The following is a 21,693-nucleotide window of genomic DNA, read 5'->3' on the forward strand; positions in this document are numbered from 1 at the left end:
TGAGGTGTCTGTGAGACATCTTAAAATAGTAAATCTAAAAAAAAACCCCAGAAGAATATGAATCTCTATCAAATCTGCAAATACATCTGAGATCTCTGTATTGTATGCACTTTTTACCTGTTTTTTTTTAACCCATCAGAAAGAGCCTGTTCAGCTGAGGAGATCTGTGAGGAGTTGCTCTTTCATATGTTGGAGTGTCTGAGTAGCTGCCACGGGACTTTGCCCCCAGGCACTTGTCCTGTAGTAGCCAGGTGTCACCAAACACTCCACTCTGACTGAAGTCCACAGCAGTTACCATGCACAGTTGCCATGAGGGAGTGAAAACAAGTCTTGGATCAAGAAATCCCAAAGGACTCTGGAGCATTTGCTTTGCATTTTTAGTTTTGTTTGTTTCCAATGTTACCTTTGAACACTGGCAGAAAAGTTGATTCTGAGAGCCCTAATGCTCCTTGTTATCTTACCTTGTGTAATTGTCAGGGTTTTGCATTACTTAGTGTTTCTCTGGGTCTCATTTTTCCAGCATCACATCTTTTGATTCTTGGGTACATTTTTCTGTACTTTAGAGTAATGTTTTACAATACATGTATTTTGCTAAAGGCTTCTAATTTAACAACTAGAGTAATTAGGAAATCCAAGTGGCATCACACTGATGTATTACCACTCTTGCTGGCCCAGTGAAGGCATTGTGGGTTTTCTTCTTCCCTGATAACCCAACTATTTGTAGTTGCTATACAGGCACATACTTGATGAAGTATTTGATACCCTCTATTGTTATTGTAAGTTATATTATTTCCTTGTTGGCATTTTTGCTGAATTATGCTGAAAACTAGGTTAAGAAATTTAATATCTCCTTAAAGCACAGATACTCAGAGTTAAGAATGAAGTAGGAAAATTATCTAAATTCTGGTGAACTGCGCTCGTGTGATTGTTTATAGGGGGCTGTGTTTGGAATAGACCTCTTGTACAAAAAGGCTGCTCCTCTGCCTTCTGAACCATTCCCATAGCAGATCCACAGGAGAGACCTGATAGATTCGTGTTTTACTAATCCTGCCCTTGCAGTCTTAAGTGACTGGTACTAGGACTGTCTTGTCATCTGTAAATGAATGTAAGCCCTTCTGCAAACATCAGGATGCAAACATCTCTCCCCGATGTTAATCTGGCCAGTAGGAAGGGCACAGGAAGGATCTGAGCAATGGGTCCTTGAAAACATTTGGAAATACTCCAGTGGCACCAGGTTATTCTTTAACATTTAAGACAACAAAGGGACAGTTCTTGGTCTAGGAAGCCAAGAATCAGAGTTCAGCCATAAGGTTTTGCTTGGGAAGAAAGTCTGGAGGGATCAATCTCTATATTTTGAAATTCTAAACTTGAAATAGCAATTGACTCATGTGTTGTCTTACAGGTGCTAGTCAGAGTTAGAGCTGGCATCCTGCCCACCTGCAGTCGGGTAGCTGATGAGTGCTGGAGGCATCCTGCCACACTCCTGGCCACACAGGCTGGTGGGGGATACACAGAACTTTGTGGTTCATGCCCTTCCTGGTGTGAGGACTCTATTTCTGAGCAGCTTTTACCTAAACAAGATGTTACAGGCAGCTGCAGTTCATTGACTAATAAGAAATTAATAACTGGGCAGCACAAATGAGGGTTGCTCTGTGAAAGTTTCACTAAAATTCACAGCAGCTTTTAACAGAGCTATTGTCAGCAGTTTTGATTCTTTCTGGGAGAGAATCCTTCCTGGGCCTTCTCTTAAACCTTAAAATAAGTCAGAATGATTCAACTGTTTTATAGCAATTGCTGTTAAATTTCAGGAAATATGCACTTAGCATGTGCTGTACTGCCTGTAGAGTGCACAGGTTTGCTGTTGTTAGAGCCTGGGCTTCTGATGATGGCTTTAAGCAATTTGTGACAATGCTGAGAATGTGGCATCGAGTGACTGTCTACTCTGCCAGATAAACTGCTTACCTTGAATCTCCTCCTGCTTCCCGAGCCCCGGGCACAGGGCATGCACAGATCTCAGTGAGGATGGGTTCCACAGCCCTGCCCCACCGCTGTGTGCGGTGTGTAACAGTTCATTGACTGAAGTCTGTGGGTGGTGCCAAGGCAGTAGCGACCTCATTGGTGCCTCAGATATGTTGCAATTTCCAGGTCTGATGTTTTTTTCCAAGTGTACAGGCAGTGTGAGGAGAGGCATGCTTTCTTTTCCTGTAGTCATTACGAGGTGACGCGTGTCGAGGTGAGCAGGGCTTATCGTTGAACAGAGCGCATCAGCAATTGAAAGCAGCTGATTTTCACCTAAGACCAGGCTGGAGAGAGCACTCTTGCAGGAGCCTTGATCTCTGGGAGTTCTGAAGGCTGAAAGAATCACAGATCCTAAAGCTTTCACCATGAAGAGCTCCAGAAATGTTTTCTATCTTCTCTTCTTTCATGCTGGTAAGTGTCCTCCAAAAGCTTTTGCTGTGCCATGGGAACTCTGTGTGATGTGAGAGAGCAGAAGGAAACTAGAACCACTTCAGAGCCAATCTCGTATGACCAGGAAAATAAACAGAAGGAAGTAATGGAAAAGCAGTAGAAAAGGCTGCATTGAACACTATGTATATGTATCTTGACTCATTGGTGTCAAATGTTTTATTTCCCCAGCACTGAATCAATTTCTGTTTCAGTGGTGTCTGTTTTTCACAACAATGAGCAGTTCTGTGACACTTACTTTGTAAAAATAGAAATAATTGCTTTATTTCACTTCTCATGCTCTGTGCAACATGTTAGCTTTTTCCTGCCACTCCCAAATTGTGAGTGCTTTTAATTTCACCAGAGGTGTAGTTGCTGTTTCTGAAGCACTCTTCATTTCTTCAGAAAACAAATGGTCCTAGTTAATTTTCCCCTCCATTATTTTCTGTTGAAAGCCCTTGATACTGTAACAGTAGCTGTATAAATAGCCATTTGGTTTTACACAATGTAGTACCATTACTTTGAGGAGTTATTGGGATGTTTGTCAGTGATAGTTATGGGTGTGTTAGGACTCTGAGCATATTTCAAATGCAAGTTTCCAGCTTCTGCCATTTTAAGCTTTATATATATATACACTGATATACAGAACGGCCCAAATAGAGAATAAACTTGGGTTCAGACACTGACATGATGTTTACAGCTGGTTTTCCTTGGTAGTAGGAAGACAGGATAACTGCAGGCCTTGTCTGTGCTCAAGCCCATTTCAGATGGGCTATCTTGTAAGGAAGGAAATAGGATATTGCCCAGATCTGATTTCCTCTAGCATCAAAATTCAGCAATTTGGAAAGGGACCAATAAAGCCTTGGTTTTGATGAGTGAGGGAAAAAAACCAATGGATTAATGCTATTCTACTATTTTGGCTGAAATATAGAGCTAAAAGGACTTTATGTTTCAGGTGTATGGCTGATGATTTTTTCATACTTTCATTCTTTACCCCCTGTGTGTCTATATGTAAAATCAGAATGCTGAGGCTGAAAAATGGCACTTAGCATACATACACGCTGAGAGGCTGAGTCCCCAATTTAATTTCTCTTTGCTTATGTTTACAAAAAGAAAACCCCAAAACGAAAACCAGGATTTTTCTTCTACTCCCAAGGAATTAATGGTTAAAATTTCACCCCAACAGATGAGGTAGTACAAACCTTAAGTTTTTGTGAGATGTATTTTTACCATGACCTGTTGTAGCTTTCTCCCAACCTTCTTGGTTCTCAGATTCCTGCAGCTCAGAGGTGGGCAGTTGTTTCTCCTTCTGCTGGCATATGCTGCCATGAAAACTTCCTGTAAGCTCTCCAAGTCTGACTTAGTATTTGTTGACAGCAGAGTTGGCTCTGTGTCACAGAGGAACAGCAAGCCAAACCCACTGTTTCACTATTGGATCTTCTGGCATAAACAGTCTTGTTTAGTCTGCAGGAGATGTGCAGGAGCACTGTTGGGCACTAGCAGAGTCATTTTTAGCTTGCACAGTCAGATGTGGCATCTCAGCTCCATGGCACTGGGGGGGAAGTAGAGGGCCACTTAGAGGTATTAGAAAACCACATGATAAATGGTTAACAGCAGACTCCAGTTAAAAATGGAAATTGTAGACAAGCAGTGGAATATTGTGTCCCTGCTTACGAAAGTGGCCGTGCCTGTTTGTCCCATGGCTGCGTTTCCATTTCACCGCACTGTCTGCGCACGGTCACCTCTCCCCACAAAAGCAGCCAAGTGTTTGTAGCTTTGGCACTTGGTGACGTTTGGGGCTGCTGAAAGGCACCTTTCTTTGCTAATTAATGGAAATCTCCACTACTCAACTTGAGTCTTTTCATTCATGGCTCTGCCCTCCCCTTTTCCTGACTGTGGTTACGATCTCTTATGAAAGACTGTTTTGAAGGGCCAAGTTGACTTTTCTAGTTTTCATAATAAGCCTAGTGGCAAGGCTTTTGAGCACCTAATGTTGCCTTTTTAATTCAGACCAATAAGGGCTGGTACAGGACCCCAGATACTAACTAGCAATACTCAAGACAGGAGTTGTCTTTGGACACTGTCTTTGGTTTTGTAGCATATCATTTTAAATAAAAATTTCACATGGTTTTAACTTGATTATGATGGTGTATTCTGCAAGGTGTTTAAAATAGTCTGGATGCCCTGATCTGTTCAATGGTATCCTTGTTTCTTATGTCAGAAACTAATGCCATTGGATTTCAGTATCTGAGTCTGATCTTGTGGTCAGTCCAAAAAAACTTCAGTATTCATATTTATTGGAATGAAAGTGGGAATCACCTCTAAGGACTCACAGTGAAGTGGGCCCTGGTTTTTTTTCTGTTTGGGGGAAGAAGCAGTACGAAAGTTTATCTCTAAATGGTAAGCTCTGTTCCAAAAGCTCAGATGGGTTTTGTGATATTTTCTCTTGGTGCTGTGTTCACAGCTCTCGGCCTGGAGCGTGTCCGGTGGTGCACGGTGTCTGAACCAGAACTTTCCAAGTGTAATGACATGAGCAAGGCCTTTAGTGAGGCTGGCATCCTTCCCCCTCTGGAGTGTACAGCAGGGGGGTCAGCTGCTAACTGCACCCAGATGATCAAGGTGAGCTGTGAGTGACACCCGTGTCATTAGTTTAATTTCTCCATGTGCCTAACGATAATCCCCTGGTAAGGAGCACTGTTCTGTGGTGAGCGTGTGGCCCTGCAGGCAGCTGAGCCTCTGCTTCCTGGCATTCATGGCTCTGACAAATCAAGGTATATCTTTTTTTAAAAGATATGAACTTGAATGTCAGAATGACCCCGTGTCATCTGTTTGGCTGCTCACATATGGCCAGTCATTAGGAACACGGCTAAGGTCTTAAATATTTCCACCCAAATAGTAATCTTTGATTTGGGAATTATGTCAGATTTATTTAGCAGATATTTAAGAAGGGATGGAGCTACAAGATGCAGACAGTAGTTAAAGCTGTGCTGCTTAGCCTCTAAGTAGATTGTATTTCGATAAACTCTGGATCAAACTCCCATTTCAGAGTTATGGAAATTGCTGTATAAACAGATAAGCTGAGTGTAATCAAATCAAATCTCCCAATACTGAGTACAAGAGAAAGGCAAAGCAGCAAGTGGGGTGAGCAAAGGGCAAACCTCTGTATTAAGCTGTATTAATTCAGCTGCCCAGAGTGTGCTCAGCTTCCAAAGAGAGTGTGCCTCTGGGGAAGGCTTTAAAGACTGTGAACATGTGAATTTGCAAAATGATGTATGCAAACTAATTCCCTCCTTTGGAGGGGGTAGGAGGTAAAAAGTGGATGTTGGAAGACATGTGGAGGCAGGTAATCATGGCTGTCATCACTGGCAGGGTGTGGGGGAAGGGAAGGCTGGCTGGCTGTGCTCATAAAGAATGTTCTTTGTAGATATGCCCGAGATCCAGCTTTCTGTGGAGATGCAGCCTGTCAAGGACAAGAGGTTCAGAGGAAGGAAAGGAGATCTGAAAGAACAGTTTGAAGGGAGATGAGGCTGATGATTATGTGGCTAGAAAAAAAGGAGCACATTTCAAGAACTAATACCTTGTAATTTTTGTCAATGAAGCAGAATGGTTGTCTGACTCCTAAGACTACCTCATTGCCTCTTGATACTGTTCTTGAGCAAGGGTGTCAGGCTGTATTGAAGAGTGCTGAGAGCAGACACTGATAGAGATGTGGATCTCACCTTGGGAATAGACAGGGCATTGTAATGTCTGATCTTCTCCAAACCACTTGGCTGATTGCTGCATTGCACAGAGGAAGCTGTTAGATTCTGCAAAGCAGATTATATAAAGGGCTGATGAGTGATTCTGAAATACAGAGCTCACAGAATTGCATTTGCAAGCCATTGGAAATAGCAGGCAGACAGCATGAGGAAGTTGCTTTCTGATAAAATGAATTTTCACTGTAAGGCTTCAGACAAGACTTTGTCCTTTAGATCTCCTTTTTGCTTTTTTCCCCTTGTGCTAATAATCTACTAAATATTCAAGCCAACCTACTCTGTGTAGGACTGTGTGGAATCCCTGAGTTGGCATCTGCACTGAACTCTGATCCTTGAGGCCAAGAAGGGAGCAGAACACAGTGGCTGAAGAGGCAGATGCTATTTTGTAACACTGCATGACTTGGACTTAGACCTGTGTATGTGTTAGCACATGGATAAAGGAAAAAACCTTTTTGTTTGAAGGTGTGTAAAAATTAAGAAATACTGAAATATTTAACTAGGGAGCCTGACAGTATTGAATGTGACCAGATCTGATTTTCAGCAGGCCTTTAAAACACTTATGTAGGTAATTCTCAAATGTTGTGACACACAGAAATAAACTTCCTCTGAAAATAATGGAGAGTACTACCATCACATGTATACTTAAAAAATTGTAGCTGAGTCCCGGGCTTTTGCAAAATCTATTGGCAAATTCTTGCTAAAAAAAAAGCCTACACTGCCATTGATATGTCACCTCAGCAATAATTGTGTGTTATTTAAAGGAGAGATCTGTAGCCTGAAAACTACTTCATGTTAAAAACAACAATAGACCTTTTTTGTCTTGTGCTATTTTTACAAAAGCTATTTATCAGAAGCTCTGTGTGTAAGCAGAGCTCAAAGGTTCTGCTTTTCAGTCAGAAAACTGCTATTTCCTATGAAAATATGGTCATACAACATACCTCATGGTTTCTGTGGCCAGCCCTTTCCATTTTCTCTGCCCTCCTTTTGGTCCACCACCAATTCTAGAAGCTCATTTTGTTCTCCCTGAGGGTAAGAGCCTTGTAACTCCACCTCCTCTCCTGTCAGGTGTCCATCCTGAACCACAGATTGTATTTGATTCCTACAATGTCCTGTGCTCTGACCCTCACCAGTGGAACATCACATCTAGTTATTCAGAAAGGTTGTGTCTGTTCTTTGAGATGCAAATATCTCCCAACCCCAAGTCCACTTCAGGTTCCCTTGGATTTGTTCAGCTCTCATTCATGAGAAGCAGCTCTCAGGACATCTATTGTTTCAGCTGATTAATGAATATAATCTTTTTTCTTTTTCAAGCCAAACAAGTAAAAGATTGCAAATTACATGGCAACTTCAAATCTGGTTTAGATGTCAACATCAACATATTACCTGTGCTCTCACACAGTGCCTTAACAAATGTTCAAGCTCTTTCTGTGGTTCAGCCTGTGGGAGGCTGCTGTGGTGTGCTAGGCAGTCCTAGCCCTGCCCTGACCATGCTTTCCAAGCCCCCAAGGTATGGAGAAACTAAATGACCTCCTCCAGGGCCAAACCAGAGGTTAAGCAAACTGATAAGAAACTTGGAATTAGCTTAGAAATGCAAAATGTCACAGTGCTGATTATTTTCTCTGCAGTATCTTGTCTGGGTGTGACATGCCCTCTCCTGGCTCCCATAGGCTGGGTACACAGAGGGAGCTGGTTCTGCTGCCAGGGCTGTGCACAGCAGTTCTGCTGGCCCTGCACGTGGGGAACCCATCCTGTGCTCTGCAGAGCAATCCTGCAGCTGCAGCAGGATCCCAGCGAGCTCGGTGTTACAGTCACCAGAAAATACGAGGTGTTGCTGGGCCCCTTCCCGAAAGTGCCTGCCTCAGATTGTATCCTCCCAGTTTGAACTGTCTTTTTAGATACTTTCCTCTTTCTCAGGAACCCATTGCCACCTGCTCCTCCACTCACAACCTGCATGTCTGCCTTGTGCTGAGCTACGAGCCAGCAGGCTCTAAGGGTGCTTTGGTGAACACTTTGGCATTCAGATTTTGTAGCCCCAAAAATAATATTTTCGCCTATCTGTGTATAATCTAAAAATTTATCTACTTTATATAATAAATCTTCAAGCTTTGGGGCAGTAGCTACAGAATGAAACTTCAGATTGCTGGGCTTTAAGATCCTGCAGAGGGCTGCAGCATCCATGTCTAAGATTTCTTTGAACTATTAAGACTGGTGAAGCCATCATTGTGCAGGGCTGGTTTCTGCATTGCTTCTGCAGGAAGGCAGTTTTGAATCTAAAATCCCTCTTGGTAAGAGTTGTTCAGAAATTTGTGAGCCCTTAAAATAATTGGAAAAAGAAAATACAAATGCATATTAACTAAGAGCCTCTTCTAAATGCATGGGTACTCTGGTTGTTGATAACTACTGATAATTGAGCTTTTCCATGTGTTCTGCCCTTGTGTCTGCACAGGATGACTTGGCAGATGCAGTGACCCTGGATGGCCGTTTGATTTTCCAGGCTGGAAGGGAGCATGGTCTGAAACCTGTGGTTGGGGAAGTATATGATCAAGGTATATTCTGACTAAATACTTTTTAGATTACTTAAAATGCATAAGAAAAAGCTTGTATTTACTGTTTGCATTTTATTTGGAGTCTTTTTGAGGACTCTAAACAGTGGGTAGTGGTCAGGTTCCCTCTTGGTTGCTCCTGCCTGTAACAGACTGAGGAAACAGGAGACAGGGCTGTGGCTGAGTCTGTCCTGAAGCTTTTAGGTCAGAGTAGCTGTTCCTGCAATAAATTTGTTGGGTTGGTTTTTGTTTGTTGTTTACTGTCTCTTTGCTTTCTGTGTTCTCTATTCCATACTTTTTAGATTAATTAATTGCTAAGCATAAATCACTACGTTTATCTCTCAGTCCTATACATTGGAATAATTAGGTTTTGGTTTTACTAATGTATTTATTTACTGCTGGAAGAAAGGAAGTACTAGATTCTGCTTCTTGTCTGAGTGACCTTAAGCTTTGAGTTCCTTTCAAGGCAGAGACAATAATTCAGTGGTGACTTGTCATCCTGACCAAGAGCTCAGTATCAACACGTTTGTGTAGTTCAGAGCTGGATGATGCTCCCCCTAAATTTAAGATGCAAGGGAGAGGAGAGCTCTAGAAGCAGTTGGCTGGCATTGCTGTCCCATCACTCTGTTGTGAGATGGAGCTGGATTTGTTTTGTAGCTGGGTCTTAGTGTTACCTGGCCAAAGGCATCTTCAGAAGTGGCTGTTGGGGTCAGTCCATAGGATCTTGGATCATCTGCAGCAGCCCCACACCCTATTAAACACGTCATGACTCTGGTGAGGGACCTGTACTTTGGCTCCTCAAAACCAAATGGGCCTCAGGATCCAGAGGCTGACTATCTCCATTAGTCAGGCTATGAGCTCAAATCAGAGAAAAGTGGAAGAAATTTAGTGATTTCTGATCTAAATAAAGTCAGATTGAATGACCTTATGATCACTTCAAACCCCCAGCTCTTGACTCTTGAGTTATATTAAACTGTAAAACAGAGATAATGAAATCAGCTGTAGTGCTCCAGAGACATCAGTTGACTCTGCTGTAACAAAATTAAGATCCACTGCGGAGTAAATTATACTGGTCTCAATTCCATCCAGATATATTTAGAGTAACAGAAAATTTCTTTCTGAAAGGAACCTCACTTTCAAAGCAGAGTGACCTCCAAAGTTAGAGCCGATTGCCGATTGCCAGGACTAAGAGAATTCACACTGAAAATTTATGGGGTACATTGATTCACAGTCAGCAGGGTCTCCGCAAGGATGTGAACACAGTGGCTTCCTTGTGGGTAGGGCAGGCACAAGAGTCCAAAAATCAGTGTATGTCACTGTAATGCTGCTGTGGGGCTACTCAGGTTGTTTCTCTTTCTCCCTGTGCTGCAGAGATTGGAACTTCCTATTACGCTGTGGCTGTGGTCAAGAGAAGCTCCAACATCACCTTGGAGAGCTTGAAGGGAGCGCGCTCGTGTCACACCGGCATCAACCGGACTGCGGGCTGGGACGTGCCCGTGGGCTACCTCACTGACACTGGGCACCTGGCACCCATGGGCTGTGACCTGCCAAAAGGCAAGGCTGGCAGGGCAAAGATCCCTTCAGCAGTGCCCTCCCAGTGCTCTGGGGACCCTCTGTGTGTGTGTACAGAAATGTGACTCAGCTGCTGTTTTGTTCTTTGACTTTGATGGTCCTTCTAGGATTCTAATGTAGGTCTGATGAAGACTGCAGGGGTTTTGGTTGTTTTAAACTTGGAAACTATCTTTTAAGAAGAAAATAACTTGCGCCTTCTGAATCTTTTCAGAGATGTACTGTGTGGATGTGTTAAAATGAAATTGATCTTGTTTATTCATTGCTAAAAATGCCTCATTCTAATTTTGCATTTAGCTGTGAGTGACTATTTCAATGCAAGTTGTGTTCCTGGAGCAAATGGTGTGAACTATCCCAAATCCCTCTGTCAGCTCTGCAAAGGAGACTCAGAAGGACAGAACAAATGTGAACTAAATTCCCAAGAGCAATACTATGACTACAGTGGAGCTTTCAGGTAAAAATCATGTCTGTCAATGTTTTTATTGCTGTACCCTCTCCATAGTCATCATGTTCAGGCCTCACTGACAAGAAATTGAATCTACAGAGCTTCCAGTTGGTCTTGTTAGAAAATCTATAGTTTTGTTAGGATGGCCATGCTTTTAACCTGACTGATCAAAATTCTTAACCCACTATTTCAGGTACTAATAACTGAATATTAAAACAAATGGCAGAGAAAGCCCACTGCTATTTGCTTTGTCCAGCAGCTGTTGACACAATCTGAGTGTTTCAGCAAGCTGTACTGATTTATCTTTCCCAGTAAAACCTGGTGATCCTTGGAGCCTGAGAGCTGAACTGCTGTCCTGCTTGGCTATTTCAGTTATCCCACCTAGCTGCTCTGAATTATCGAGTTGCTCTGCCCTCCATTTTTGCACACCAATCTTTATTTTCCTCCTTCCCATCTGTGTGCTGCGTTGCAGCTCCCAGTCCCCAGGTCATGGCATTAACAAGGGAAGAAGTTGCTTATGAGAAGCACTTGCTCCTCCTTGTGTATTCCCCAAAGGACTGTGTGACTGCCTTAGACACAGAACTGTCCTGGACAAAGAAGGTCATGGTGTTTGTCCCAGGCAGCACTGAACATGTTGTTCATATTCACCAGATGACAATGATAGTTTACTTCATGCTCCAACAGCCTCTAGTCTCTGCCTTGAGCAAAACTCTCAGCACAAGGAAATAGGTCAGTGTCTGTGGCTGATGGAACGGAGCACAGAGCCCTCGGGCTGTCAGCTGGCAGTGGCCAGAGCACAGGGGTTTTGTAATGCCTCTTTGTGGTTGGATTTATATTTATTAGGTGTTTGGCTGAAAATGCTGGAGAGGTTGCTTTTGTGAAGCACAGCACAGTGCCTGAATATACAGATGGTAAGTAATCCTGAAGCTTGTTGAATAATGGCTGCAAGGTCTGAAATACAGTGTTTGTAATGACAGTATAATATCAAATTTTTGATGTATTTTGAATTGAGGAATCAGAAAAAAAATGCTATAATACAGATGAAATCTAAAAACAGATGAATCCTCTCAGGTGTGCACCAGAAGATAGACATTTTTTAAAAATGCTTGGTATTTTCAGTATAAGGTGAAATCTTAAGCTGCTTCTGGAAAGAGACCTTCAACAGCAGAAACCTCTTTTTATAAAGACCTGGACTGTTACACTGCTCCAGCCTGCCAAGGGATTCAGTGGAGACTAGGACAGAGTTAACCTGCCTTATCTGGCACTGTGTGAAAACTACCTTGAGCATGACATTGCTTTAATACGTCTGACCCAGGGAAAAAAAGCAAAACAAATCTTATACGTGATCTGAAACTAGGGATGCTCTTGATACTGCTGCAGACCCCAGCACAGCTCAGCGCAGTCTCACAAATGTTTTGGGACTACAGGACCACAGAGATGCACAGGATACACTGTGCAGTCAGGAATGGTTCAGAGATGCTCAGGAGAGTGTTCTGCTCCATGTGTGCAAGTGAGGCTTAGAGCAAGCTTGCAGCCAGAAGCACCAGCCCCGCCTGATGTCTGTCCCCATCCTGTCTGGTTTCAGGGAGGAGCCTTTCTTCCTGGGCCCAGCGGCTGCGCTCCCGCGACTTCCAGCTGCTGTGCCGCGATGGCCGGAGAGCCGACGTCACCGAGTGGAGAAGCTGCCACCTGGCCCGAGTCCCCGCTCGGGCCGTGCTCGTGCGGCCTGACACAGACGGGACAGTTCTCTTCCAGCTCCTAAACCAGGGACAAGTAGGAGGCCATTTCTTCATTGCTCCTTTGTGTTTTAGAAGGGCTCTCCCAGCTGCCTAAGCAGATGGAAAACGGGATAGCTGAGCTCCTTTGGCTCTGCGGAGTTTGAAGGTGTTTGGGATGTCATACATCCAAGAGAGAGGAATGTGTAACATCTGTTTCTTTCTTCTTCAACATTACAGCAAAGATTTAATGGGGTGGGCGCCAAGTTTCAGATGTTTGACTCTGCAGTCTACGGCGCCCAAAATCTCCTGTTCCGAGATGCCACCACAGAGCTTGTTGCAATCACAGCTCAGAATTACCAGGCATGGCTGGGTGATGAGTATCTTCGTGCCATGCAAGCTCTGAGCTGCAACCCCAACGGTAAGTTGTCTTTAGATTCCTCTTTATAACCAAGCAGAAAGATAACTGATAACACAGATCATATTGATTCTGGTTTCTTCTCACTCTTGGAGTGTTATGGCAAGATGCCAGTCTGATCTTTGAGTGTGGGCAAAGCTCACTTTTTGACCTAGAAACAATACTGTACTGCAGAATATTTTCCTGTGCAAATTGTCCAACTTTGTTATAAGATGAAGACATTTTCTACCCTTTCTTGGTGTGTGAGAGGCATTAATCTGGTAAGCTGCTGCTGCTGCCTGGTACTTAATTTCTTACCTGCTGACAAGGGGAAATAATAATGTGCTGCTGCACAAATCCCCAGGTAGCTATAAAAATGGATGAATGGATTCCTAGCAGAGGATTTCCTCCCTAAGCTGAAGGAACCCCTCAGTTCCTCTTTATTGAAGCATTATGGTAGCATCTGATAGCAGGAAATTAAGAAGAAAGTAGAAATTACTTGATACACCTTCTGGCAAAGTCAGAAACACAAGTTGCAAGAATTTTTGCCTTAAGAAGCTTAAAAATCCTGGCAACTGAGCCTCTCAGATGTAATCTGTGCTGTGGCAAAGCCCTTCCCCTTCCTGATTTTCACTTCTGGGCATTGCTCTGTGACTGTCAGATCTGAGGAAGCTTGTATTCAGGGTGGCTTTTTGCTGCACTCCACTAACATATTATATCTGGGTTTAGTGGTCAGTAATTGTAGGAACTGTTGTTCCGTTGCTGTGGAGAGGTTTGCAGTGTGGACATAACTGCTCATCAGGGAGTGCCCTGGTTCCTGGTCAGGTGTAAGTCTGAGCTGGAGGGATGGGGAGCAACACAGAAGCAAATATTTTCAATAACATGTATGGGACACAGGTGACAGTGGGCAGTGTGAATCCCTGTTGTGTATTGCAGAGAAAGTGAATGTAGCATTTGCTTTTCAATTTTGTGCAGCAATGCCAGAAAGCCTGAACTGGTGTGTTGTATCCACCGAGGAGATTTGGAAATGTGGTGAAATGGCTGTTGCCTTTAGAAAAAAGAATTTGAAACCAGCAATTCAGTGTATTTCAGCCAAGACAAAGGAAGAGTGCATGGAGCTGATCCAGGTAGGCTGCTACAATCATTGTGCCATAAACCAAATGAGCAGAAGCTGCTCTCTGCTGGGTGGGTGAGGTTACATATGTGCACTCACTTTGGTGACAGGCAGGAGCACTGGATTTCAAGGAGATGATCTGTAGCTCAGATGGTCTGGATGAGCCTGAACCCTGATGATCTTTGGCTGTGATGAGGGCACTGTTTCCCAGCTAACTCCTGCCTATGTGTGTGAAATCTCCTGTCCCTGTTTCACTGATGATGCTTTATGCACATTTGGGAAGTTTTCTTTAGCAGTGTGATGCTCTTTTGCTGTAAGCCTTGCCCTTCAAGGTGTGACCATAAAGGTGTCATCACTGTAGCAGGGAAAGTATGTGTGCTGGGTTTTTTCATAGAAATCCTATGTTTTATTTTTCAGAAAAAGGAAAGTGATGCTGTAGTTCTGGGTGGAGCTGATATTTACACAGCTGGCAAGACGTATGGCCTTGTACCAGCTGCTGGAGAAAGTTACTCTGGTAAGAAGATCCAGAAACATAAATATTGACTTTATTTTTTCCAGTTGTTTGAAAACAGCACTAAAAACACAGTCTTATGTTCCCAGCCCTGCTGGGAAAGATGTTTTCAAAGGAAGTAAGAATTATTAGCCTCACATCATAGACAGAGGAGGATATGACATGAGCATCTACAGTGAGGCTACTTTCATCTGTCCTGCTGCAGGACCAGGTTGCGTCTCTGGCAATTTTAAGTCTTGTTTTGTTCTTTGAGTCTTCATTTGTTTTTTGAGTTCTTGTAAAGAAAATATTTTCAGTGGAAAAAATTAGTATCCACAAAGTCAAAATATTTTTAAGAGAAACAAAAATACAGAAATTGCACAGTAGATTCTAGTTAGAAGCAAATTCTACCTGTTGATATGGCTGCTTCAGAATCTCTGATTAAAAGAGGGCTTGTGTCCACAGTGTCAGTAAGGCAGAATTTCAATTTGCTGCAAAACTCACAGAAGTTTTAATGCAGGTTTGAACTTTTCACATAAAAATAACTTCTTGAAGCAGATTTGTTGAGTTACTTATGCCCTGAATGTTGTTTGTCAGAGGGATGTGTTTATAAGAGCTGGTGGGAACAAGAACACTTCCATCATCTTGTCTGCAGGTTATTCAGCTCAGGTGTGCAGCAGCTCACAGACCAGAGGTGAATGCAGCAGTGTGAGGCAGCAGAAGTGAAGAGTAATTCCATGTACATCCATGCTGCCTGACTAGCAGACTGTTGGTGCAACTGAAGCTGCCACCATATAAGAGTAATGGATCCACAGATCATCACTGAGCTGTGGGAATGCATAAGGCAAGCTGTAATGTGTTGTGTGGTTTTTTTCTGTTTATTTTACAAGCTGATGACAGCAGCAATGCATACTATGCTGTGGTGTTAGTGAAACGAAATCTGTCCAATGCATTCACCATCAGTGACCTGAGAGGGAAGAAGTCCTGCCACACAGGACTGGGGAGAAATGCTGGATGGAATATTCCCATTGGTGTACTAATTAAGAGGGGGATTATTAAGAACAGAGACTGTAATATTCCTCAAGGTAAGACAACAGTAATACATATCAAAAAGATAGTAATAATCTAATGATAAACTTCAATTAGGGAAACGTTTTTGCTATTTCATAGCTCCATATTTATCATACCTGTTTGTGAAGGGGTATTGAGTTTTTAACATAATGATTTGAAATGTTAAGTTTGCCACCAGTGTGGACTAGTGGAGGGGTCTGAGAATGTTACATCTAACATGAAAGTATTCCTTTCCTTTATCACAAAATAATTGGCTAATTTAGGCTGGAAGGGACAGTTTGAGGTCATCTATTCCAAGCAATTGCATAAAAGGTCTGGTAGTTCATACTGCTCAGGGCTGTGTCCAGGCAGGTTCTGAGGAACTCCTAGGACAGAGATTACACACAACCTCTCTGGACCCTGTCCCACTACTTGACCATCCTTGGTACAAAGGATTTCTTTTCTTATATCTAATCAGAATTTTCCTTCTCATAACTTTGGTCTGTTGCTTCTCATCCTTGTGCTCTGCACCCCTGAGAAGGATCTGACTCTGTCTTCCTGAAAAACCTACAGTGTAGATTAAGATAACGTTACACTGTTAGTTGTCTTATCTCCAGGGTGACCAAGTCCAGCTCTCAGCCTGGTAAATGCAAGTTGTGTTTCAGCCCTCTGAGCATCCTGCTGTCCTTCCATTGTATCAGCTCCAGACTGTCCATGTCCTTTTAACACTGGGAGCTCAGAGTTTGCCACAGATGTCAGAGGAGAACCTTCACTTCCCTGACTGCTCCCCCAGCACACCCCATTATCCTGAGCACTGGTGATGCATCCCAGTGCCCTTACCCAGGATTTTATTGCATTTATTTTCAAACTGCATTAGGTAATGAAACAATGTACAGTGAGGCTACAAGAAAAAGATATATAAACATGGAACTCCACATTCTAATTTTGCTTGCCTACTTCTTATCTATCACCTAGGAAGTTCTTTGGTTTCATTACATAGTCAGCTAAATAGGGCTCTAAAAATAGTTTAGAAGTTCTAGTTTGTGAATTCCAGTAAGGCAGTTGTAACTTGTATTTCTAGTGTTCTACTGAAACCTGCATTGGTTATGACTTCATGATGTTGTATCTGCCTTTTTTTGTGAAAAGCCCCCACTTTTCATTCCTTATGTTGGTTTTGTCTCCCCCAGCTGTGAGTGAGTTTTTCTCTGCCAGCTGTGTGCCCTCAGCTGAGCAGGACAATTACCCAGCAAAGCTCTGTCAACTGTGTATCGGGGATGAGAGTGGAAACAACAAATGCAGTGCAAGCAGCCAAGAACGTTACTACAGCTACAGTGGAGCCTTCAGGTAACTGGTACCCACAGCTGTGACTCACTGTGTCAGCCTCCCAAAATGCAAGCAGTGCCTGGTTTCCATCCCACTCAGCAGACAGAGGTTATTGTTGCTGCAGCAGGTGCCATAAATGAGGTGGGATGTGTGTCCCCAGATGTCCTCACCAGTGCAGGTGTGGCATAAGGCATTGCACTGGCTCATGTCACAGCCTTTGCCAGCTGCCTTGCAGACAGCCAGGTGGCCAACAGCCCACCCTGTATGTCTGCACAGAGCACCCACCTTGTGAGGACCAAGGAGATTTTTGCTGGCCTCCAGAGTTGCGTTAATCTGGTGGGACAGGGAGTCTGCCACTCTGCATGGGCAGGTCACCCACAGGGAGCTCTAGCAGGGGAGCAGGCACACAGTAGCCAGGATCTGGCTGCTGTGAGTCCCTGCAGAGGGTGAGAGGCTCGTGACAGGGAGCCTGGAGTGTGTTTTCACTACTCTGATTCATTGGTGGCTGTAGCTGAAGGTAGATTTCTGTACAGCACGAGGAGCTATGGCCAATGTTCAATTACCAAATCCTCTTCAAAACAAAGTATGTTAAAAATAGAGAGAAGAAAATAATATAAAATGGAACAAGTACTTTGTGCAACAGTGTACATGTACAGATGGTGCTGTACCCAAACACTGTGAACTTAGATATGGAAGGAGCACTTCCTTTTCCTGACCTTCGCCTCAGAAGGTAACGGTGCATGGAACAGCTGGCAGAAAGCCACCTTTCCCTGCAGGGAGGAGGCTTCAACAGCAGCTGCCTGGTAAATAATGAAGTGTTAGATTTGGATAACTACTTTTTGCAAATCTATTTAGCTGAGTCCAGCTGCTCTGCTAGGTACAAGCCTTGCAGGCAAAGTCCAGATCCTCTGCTGTACTTCATGGATTCACAGAGCCAGCTCCCAGTCACCAGATGAATGAGCAACAAATGCTGTTACAGGCTGCATGAGCCTTGCTCATAATTCTAAGACTGTGCATTTGATAAAAGTGCCCATACAGTCAAACTTTTTATGGAGATCACTTTTTGTTTTTAAGGGAGAAGGTGCTTAATTAATTGAGAGATGTGGGAAGTTTTAAGTATTTAAAAGGGTAGAATTTAGGTGAAAAAATGGAGGACTGCAGTCTTCTACAAGGTAGGGGTAGATATATCTGTGACATTTAGGTGATTCCTTCTGAAAAAAGAATGAATAATGGAAAATGATTGAGATGGACTTCAAATTCAGATTTCCAGATTCCTTCAGCTCTGGCTGTCTTCAGACTAATTTGATAGAGGTGTGAGAGGCCGTTCAGTTTGTGTATATCCCACTGCCCGGGGCAAATCAAACTGCATGGAGTACTGAAAAATCTGTTAAGAAAGGTTTTTCTGCTGGGGAAATGCACTGAAGAGCCCCACTGAGTCCTTGTTCTCTTGTGACAGTATCAGCCACATCGTGACTTACCACCTTGGATCAGAACTGTTGATGTTAAACCAGGTGCAATTGAGATACATGTATTTTGGGTAACTGTTAGCAGTCATAACTTTGCCTTGTATTTTGTACTGTCTAAGCCATGCACAGTTACAGCTCTACATCTCTTTCATTGGTTCATTTTCTTTTAGGAAATGCTTCTTGAAAACACTTGTAGAATAAGTTACATGGGAAAGGAGGTGGTTTTAGGGTCTCTTGGCATGTTGGGCTACTTCTGCTTCAGAAAATTAGAAGAAACTATACTTTGTTCTGGAGCAATACCCTTGGAAATTGCAGTTAGATTAATTGGAGATCTCCAATGTACAGGTCTGCAAATGCACTGAATATCACATAATAGATCTGTTTCTTTTCTAATCTAATATTGGTCTTTCTTGTTGTTTTTCACACTGCTTTTAATATTTTTTCTACTCTATTCCACTCTTGAAATTTGTAATTCAGAATTTTTTTTTTGCTTTTCTCTCCTCCAAGATGCTAAATTTCTCTGGTTTTTCTTACTAACTTTGGGTCCAGTACATTTGCTTGCACGAATGCCTGTAAAAACAATTGCATTCTAAACCTATGAGTTATTAAAAAAATGTGGTTCACCTAAAGTTGCTTTGAATTGAAAGCATTTATATCTTTGACCTCCTTTAGGTGCCTGGTAGAGGATTCTGGGGATGTGGCCTTTGTGAAGCACTCGACAGTGTTTGAGAACACAGATGGTACTTAGTTTTACATGTCTCTTTATTATAATTCAATTATTTTCTTTTTTGCTTTCATTGCTTGACAGTGACCATTTTCTTTTTTTCAGGTAAAAACACTGCTAGTTGGGCCCAGAAGTTGAAGTCCAGTGATTTCCAGTTACTGTGTCCCAATGGTGCCCGTGCTGAAGTCACCCAGTTTGCTGATTGTCACCTGGCCCAGGTGCCAGCTCAGGCTGTTATGGTTCACCCAGATGTCAATGTTTTTGCTCTATATGGACTATTGGACAGAGCCCAGGTACTAATAATCCATTTATTTTTGGGGGGAATGGTCTTACACAGTGCCAGGATAAAGACAAGAGGAGCACACTGCATATCCTGCCTCATGACACTGGCAGCATGTGCACAGTGCACAGCCCTGTCAGGAGTGTGACAGAGAAGGTAAAGTACAACCCATGTGACTCACCCAGTAAAACCACCCTGGTGCACAAGGGATTTCAACTTTTTGCCCAGCCACTGGTTGCAGTAGTAATTTCCCTGGAGCTTAAGGTGTTTTCTCATGGCTGTCCCATATTTCTGCATTGTGCTAGCGCTTTTCCATTCTGGAATTTTCCTTGGAATGCAGAAGAGCTTTGCTGGGTTTGTTTATGCTGCAGCCATGTACAGGGTAAACCATGCAGGCAGAGTGTGCCTGGCTGCCACAGCGAGGTTCCTTCTTCTCCATCCTGAAGTTAATTAGTTCAAAATCAAGACTGAGCAATATCTCAGTGCTAGGCTTCAGTCATGTCTGTAACTCCTGGGCAGGCAAACCCTCTATTGCATAACAATATTGAGGCAAGAGAATTTTTTAAAAAACTACAGCTATTTTCCAGATAGTAACTAAAAACACAAAATCACAAAAGCTGTTCTTGTAATTGCCAGTGGCAGAATTCTGTGTCTGATCTACTGAAGCGTCTAAAAGCAAACGCGTAAGAGAGATTCTGCAGTTGTTTATTAATTTTTCATCTACAAAACGGTTCCTGTCATCTTTCATGTTGGATGACAGGAACATGGCACTTCATCTTGCAAAATACTGAGAATTTTTCATTATTTTCAGGTCTACTTTGGAAATAGCAGCAATGGAAATGGATTCAAAATGTTTGAGTCTTCAACTTTTCAGGGAAAAGACTTGATTTTTAAGGATTCTACTGTTGAGATTGTGCCAGTGAAAGAGAGGAGAACATACACAGAATGGCTGGGGAGTGAATATATTGAGTCCCTTGAAGGGCTGCAAACACCCCAGTGCTCTGGGGCAGGCAATAGGATAACACAATACTCATTCATGGCTACTGTCATTCCCCTCCTTGCTCTGTGTCAGATACAGGGCTTGGACTAGCACAGTCCAAGTGGAACTTCCAGGCCATCTCTGCCCTGCCACCTTCTCTTCAGAAAAGCTGCTGTCTGGATAACATGCTGTGCTACCATGTGAATGCCTCTTCTGCCTCCTTGCAGGGCAAGTGCCAACAGCATCTGCTCATCAGGGAGTAGGGTAGAGCTGGAAGCTGCCCCTGTCTGTGGGGATGGGGTGGAATTTGGGGCAGAAACCAGCAATACAGTATCAACATGGTTTACAAGATCAATCTAAAACTGGAGCATCTCTGCCATTGTTGCTGATATTGAACCACCCAGGATTCCCAAGAACTGTTAGATGGATTCTGGGTTTCTGATCTGTAGAAGAATTTCTTGGAAGGCAATGTCAAAACTCTGGTCTAGTGGATTCTCTCCCTAGTGCCTCCTGGCTGGCTATGCTCACTCCACATCCCTGCTTTACCCATCCTGCTTTGTTTCTCCTGAGCTCTGCTGCCACAGAGGTAAGTGCACAGAGAATGGACAGTCTGTGAATAAAGACCAGCCCATCTTTTGCCATGGACAAAGTCTTCTACCTTCCAGCAGAAGAAAGTAGGGGAAATTTCCAAAGTCACTGGATGAAAAAGAAGCTCTGAGAGACTGGAAGGGGGATTACCCTTTGAGAGAAAAGAACAAAGCCAAACGTGAGCATCCACTGAGCTTATTGACTTTCCACACCAAGTGCTCTCATGGCTGGCCAGAGATGTCCTGTGATGTTTAGTTTGATGCAGCCTTCATCAAGAACCTCATGGCTGTCCTCCTTCCACAGGGGCCAATTCTGAGTGCCTTGTGCATGAAATCTGTATTTGCTGTAGGTGAAACAAAGTACTTCACTTCTGAGTAGCCATTTCTAGTGGCTGTGGTATTCAGGTTTTATTTTTATCCATAGCTGCACTAATCACAGATGTTGCTGTGCTGCTGGCAGGCACTGCCCTCCTGACTGTAGAGACCACCTCATGATCCTGGGATGAACAGACATGTAGTGTAATAAAAACCTGGTAAAGCCAGATAGCAATCACATAAATAAGTGAAAATAGCAAATAAACATGAAAAGTAATCACACTTTAACCAGCCTGGTACATGAACATTTGCCTTTCTGGGACATGAACATTTGCCTTTCCCTTTCGCTGCCCACTGTCCCGTTGCTCCCAGTTCCTGGGGCTGGGGTGGGACACGGACTGATCGCAGCCCTCTGTGCCCGGTGGGTGAGTGTGTCTGTGCAGGGAGCAGTGACGCCGTGCCCAGCACTCAAACCCACGCCTATGGGCAGGCTGTG

At 43.3% G+C, this 21,693-nt stretch overlaps 1 protein-coding gene across 2 annotated transcripts; it reads left to right on the forward strand.

Moving 5' to 3' along the window:
• Nucleotides 1-658: 658 nt before the first annotated feature.
• On the forward strand, nt 659-21,488 carry MELTF (melanotransferrin). 2 transcript variants are annotated; one of them, XM_064385760.1, is made up of 16 exons: nt 659-2,430; nt 4,910-5,064; nt 8,647-8,746; nt 10,115-10,297; nt 10,610-10,766; nt 11,601-11,668; nt 12,343-12,530; nt 12,713-12,893; nt 13,845-13,996; nt 14,401-14,497; nt 15,364-15,558; nt 16,711-16,867; nt 18,985-19,052; nt 19,142-19,329; nt 20,128-20,326; nt 21,307-21,488. In XM_064385760.1, the coding sequence occupies exons 1-16, from the start codon at nt 2,385-2,387 to the stop codon at nt 21,375-21,377; spliced, it is 2,205 nt and encodes a 734-aa protein (XP_064241830.1). In that variant the 5' UTR covers nt 659-2,384; the 3' UTR covers nt 21,378-21,488. The 2 variants fall into 2 exon arrangements, with proteins under 2 accessions (XP_064241830.1, XP_064241829.1); XM_064385759.1 differs by having other exon boundaries at nt 661-2,430; nt 20,128-21,488.
• Nucleotides 21,489-21,693: the final 205 nt, after the last annotated feature.

The sequence above is a fragment of the Passer domesticus genome, chromosome 11 (assembly GCF_036417665.1).
Source record: "Passer domesticus isolate bPasDom1 chromosome 11, bPasDom1.hap1, whole genome shotgun sequence".
In the NCBI taxonomy this organism is placed as follows: Eukaryota; Metazoa; Chordata; class Aves; order Passeriformes; family Passeridae; genus Passer; species Passer domesticus.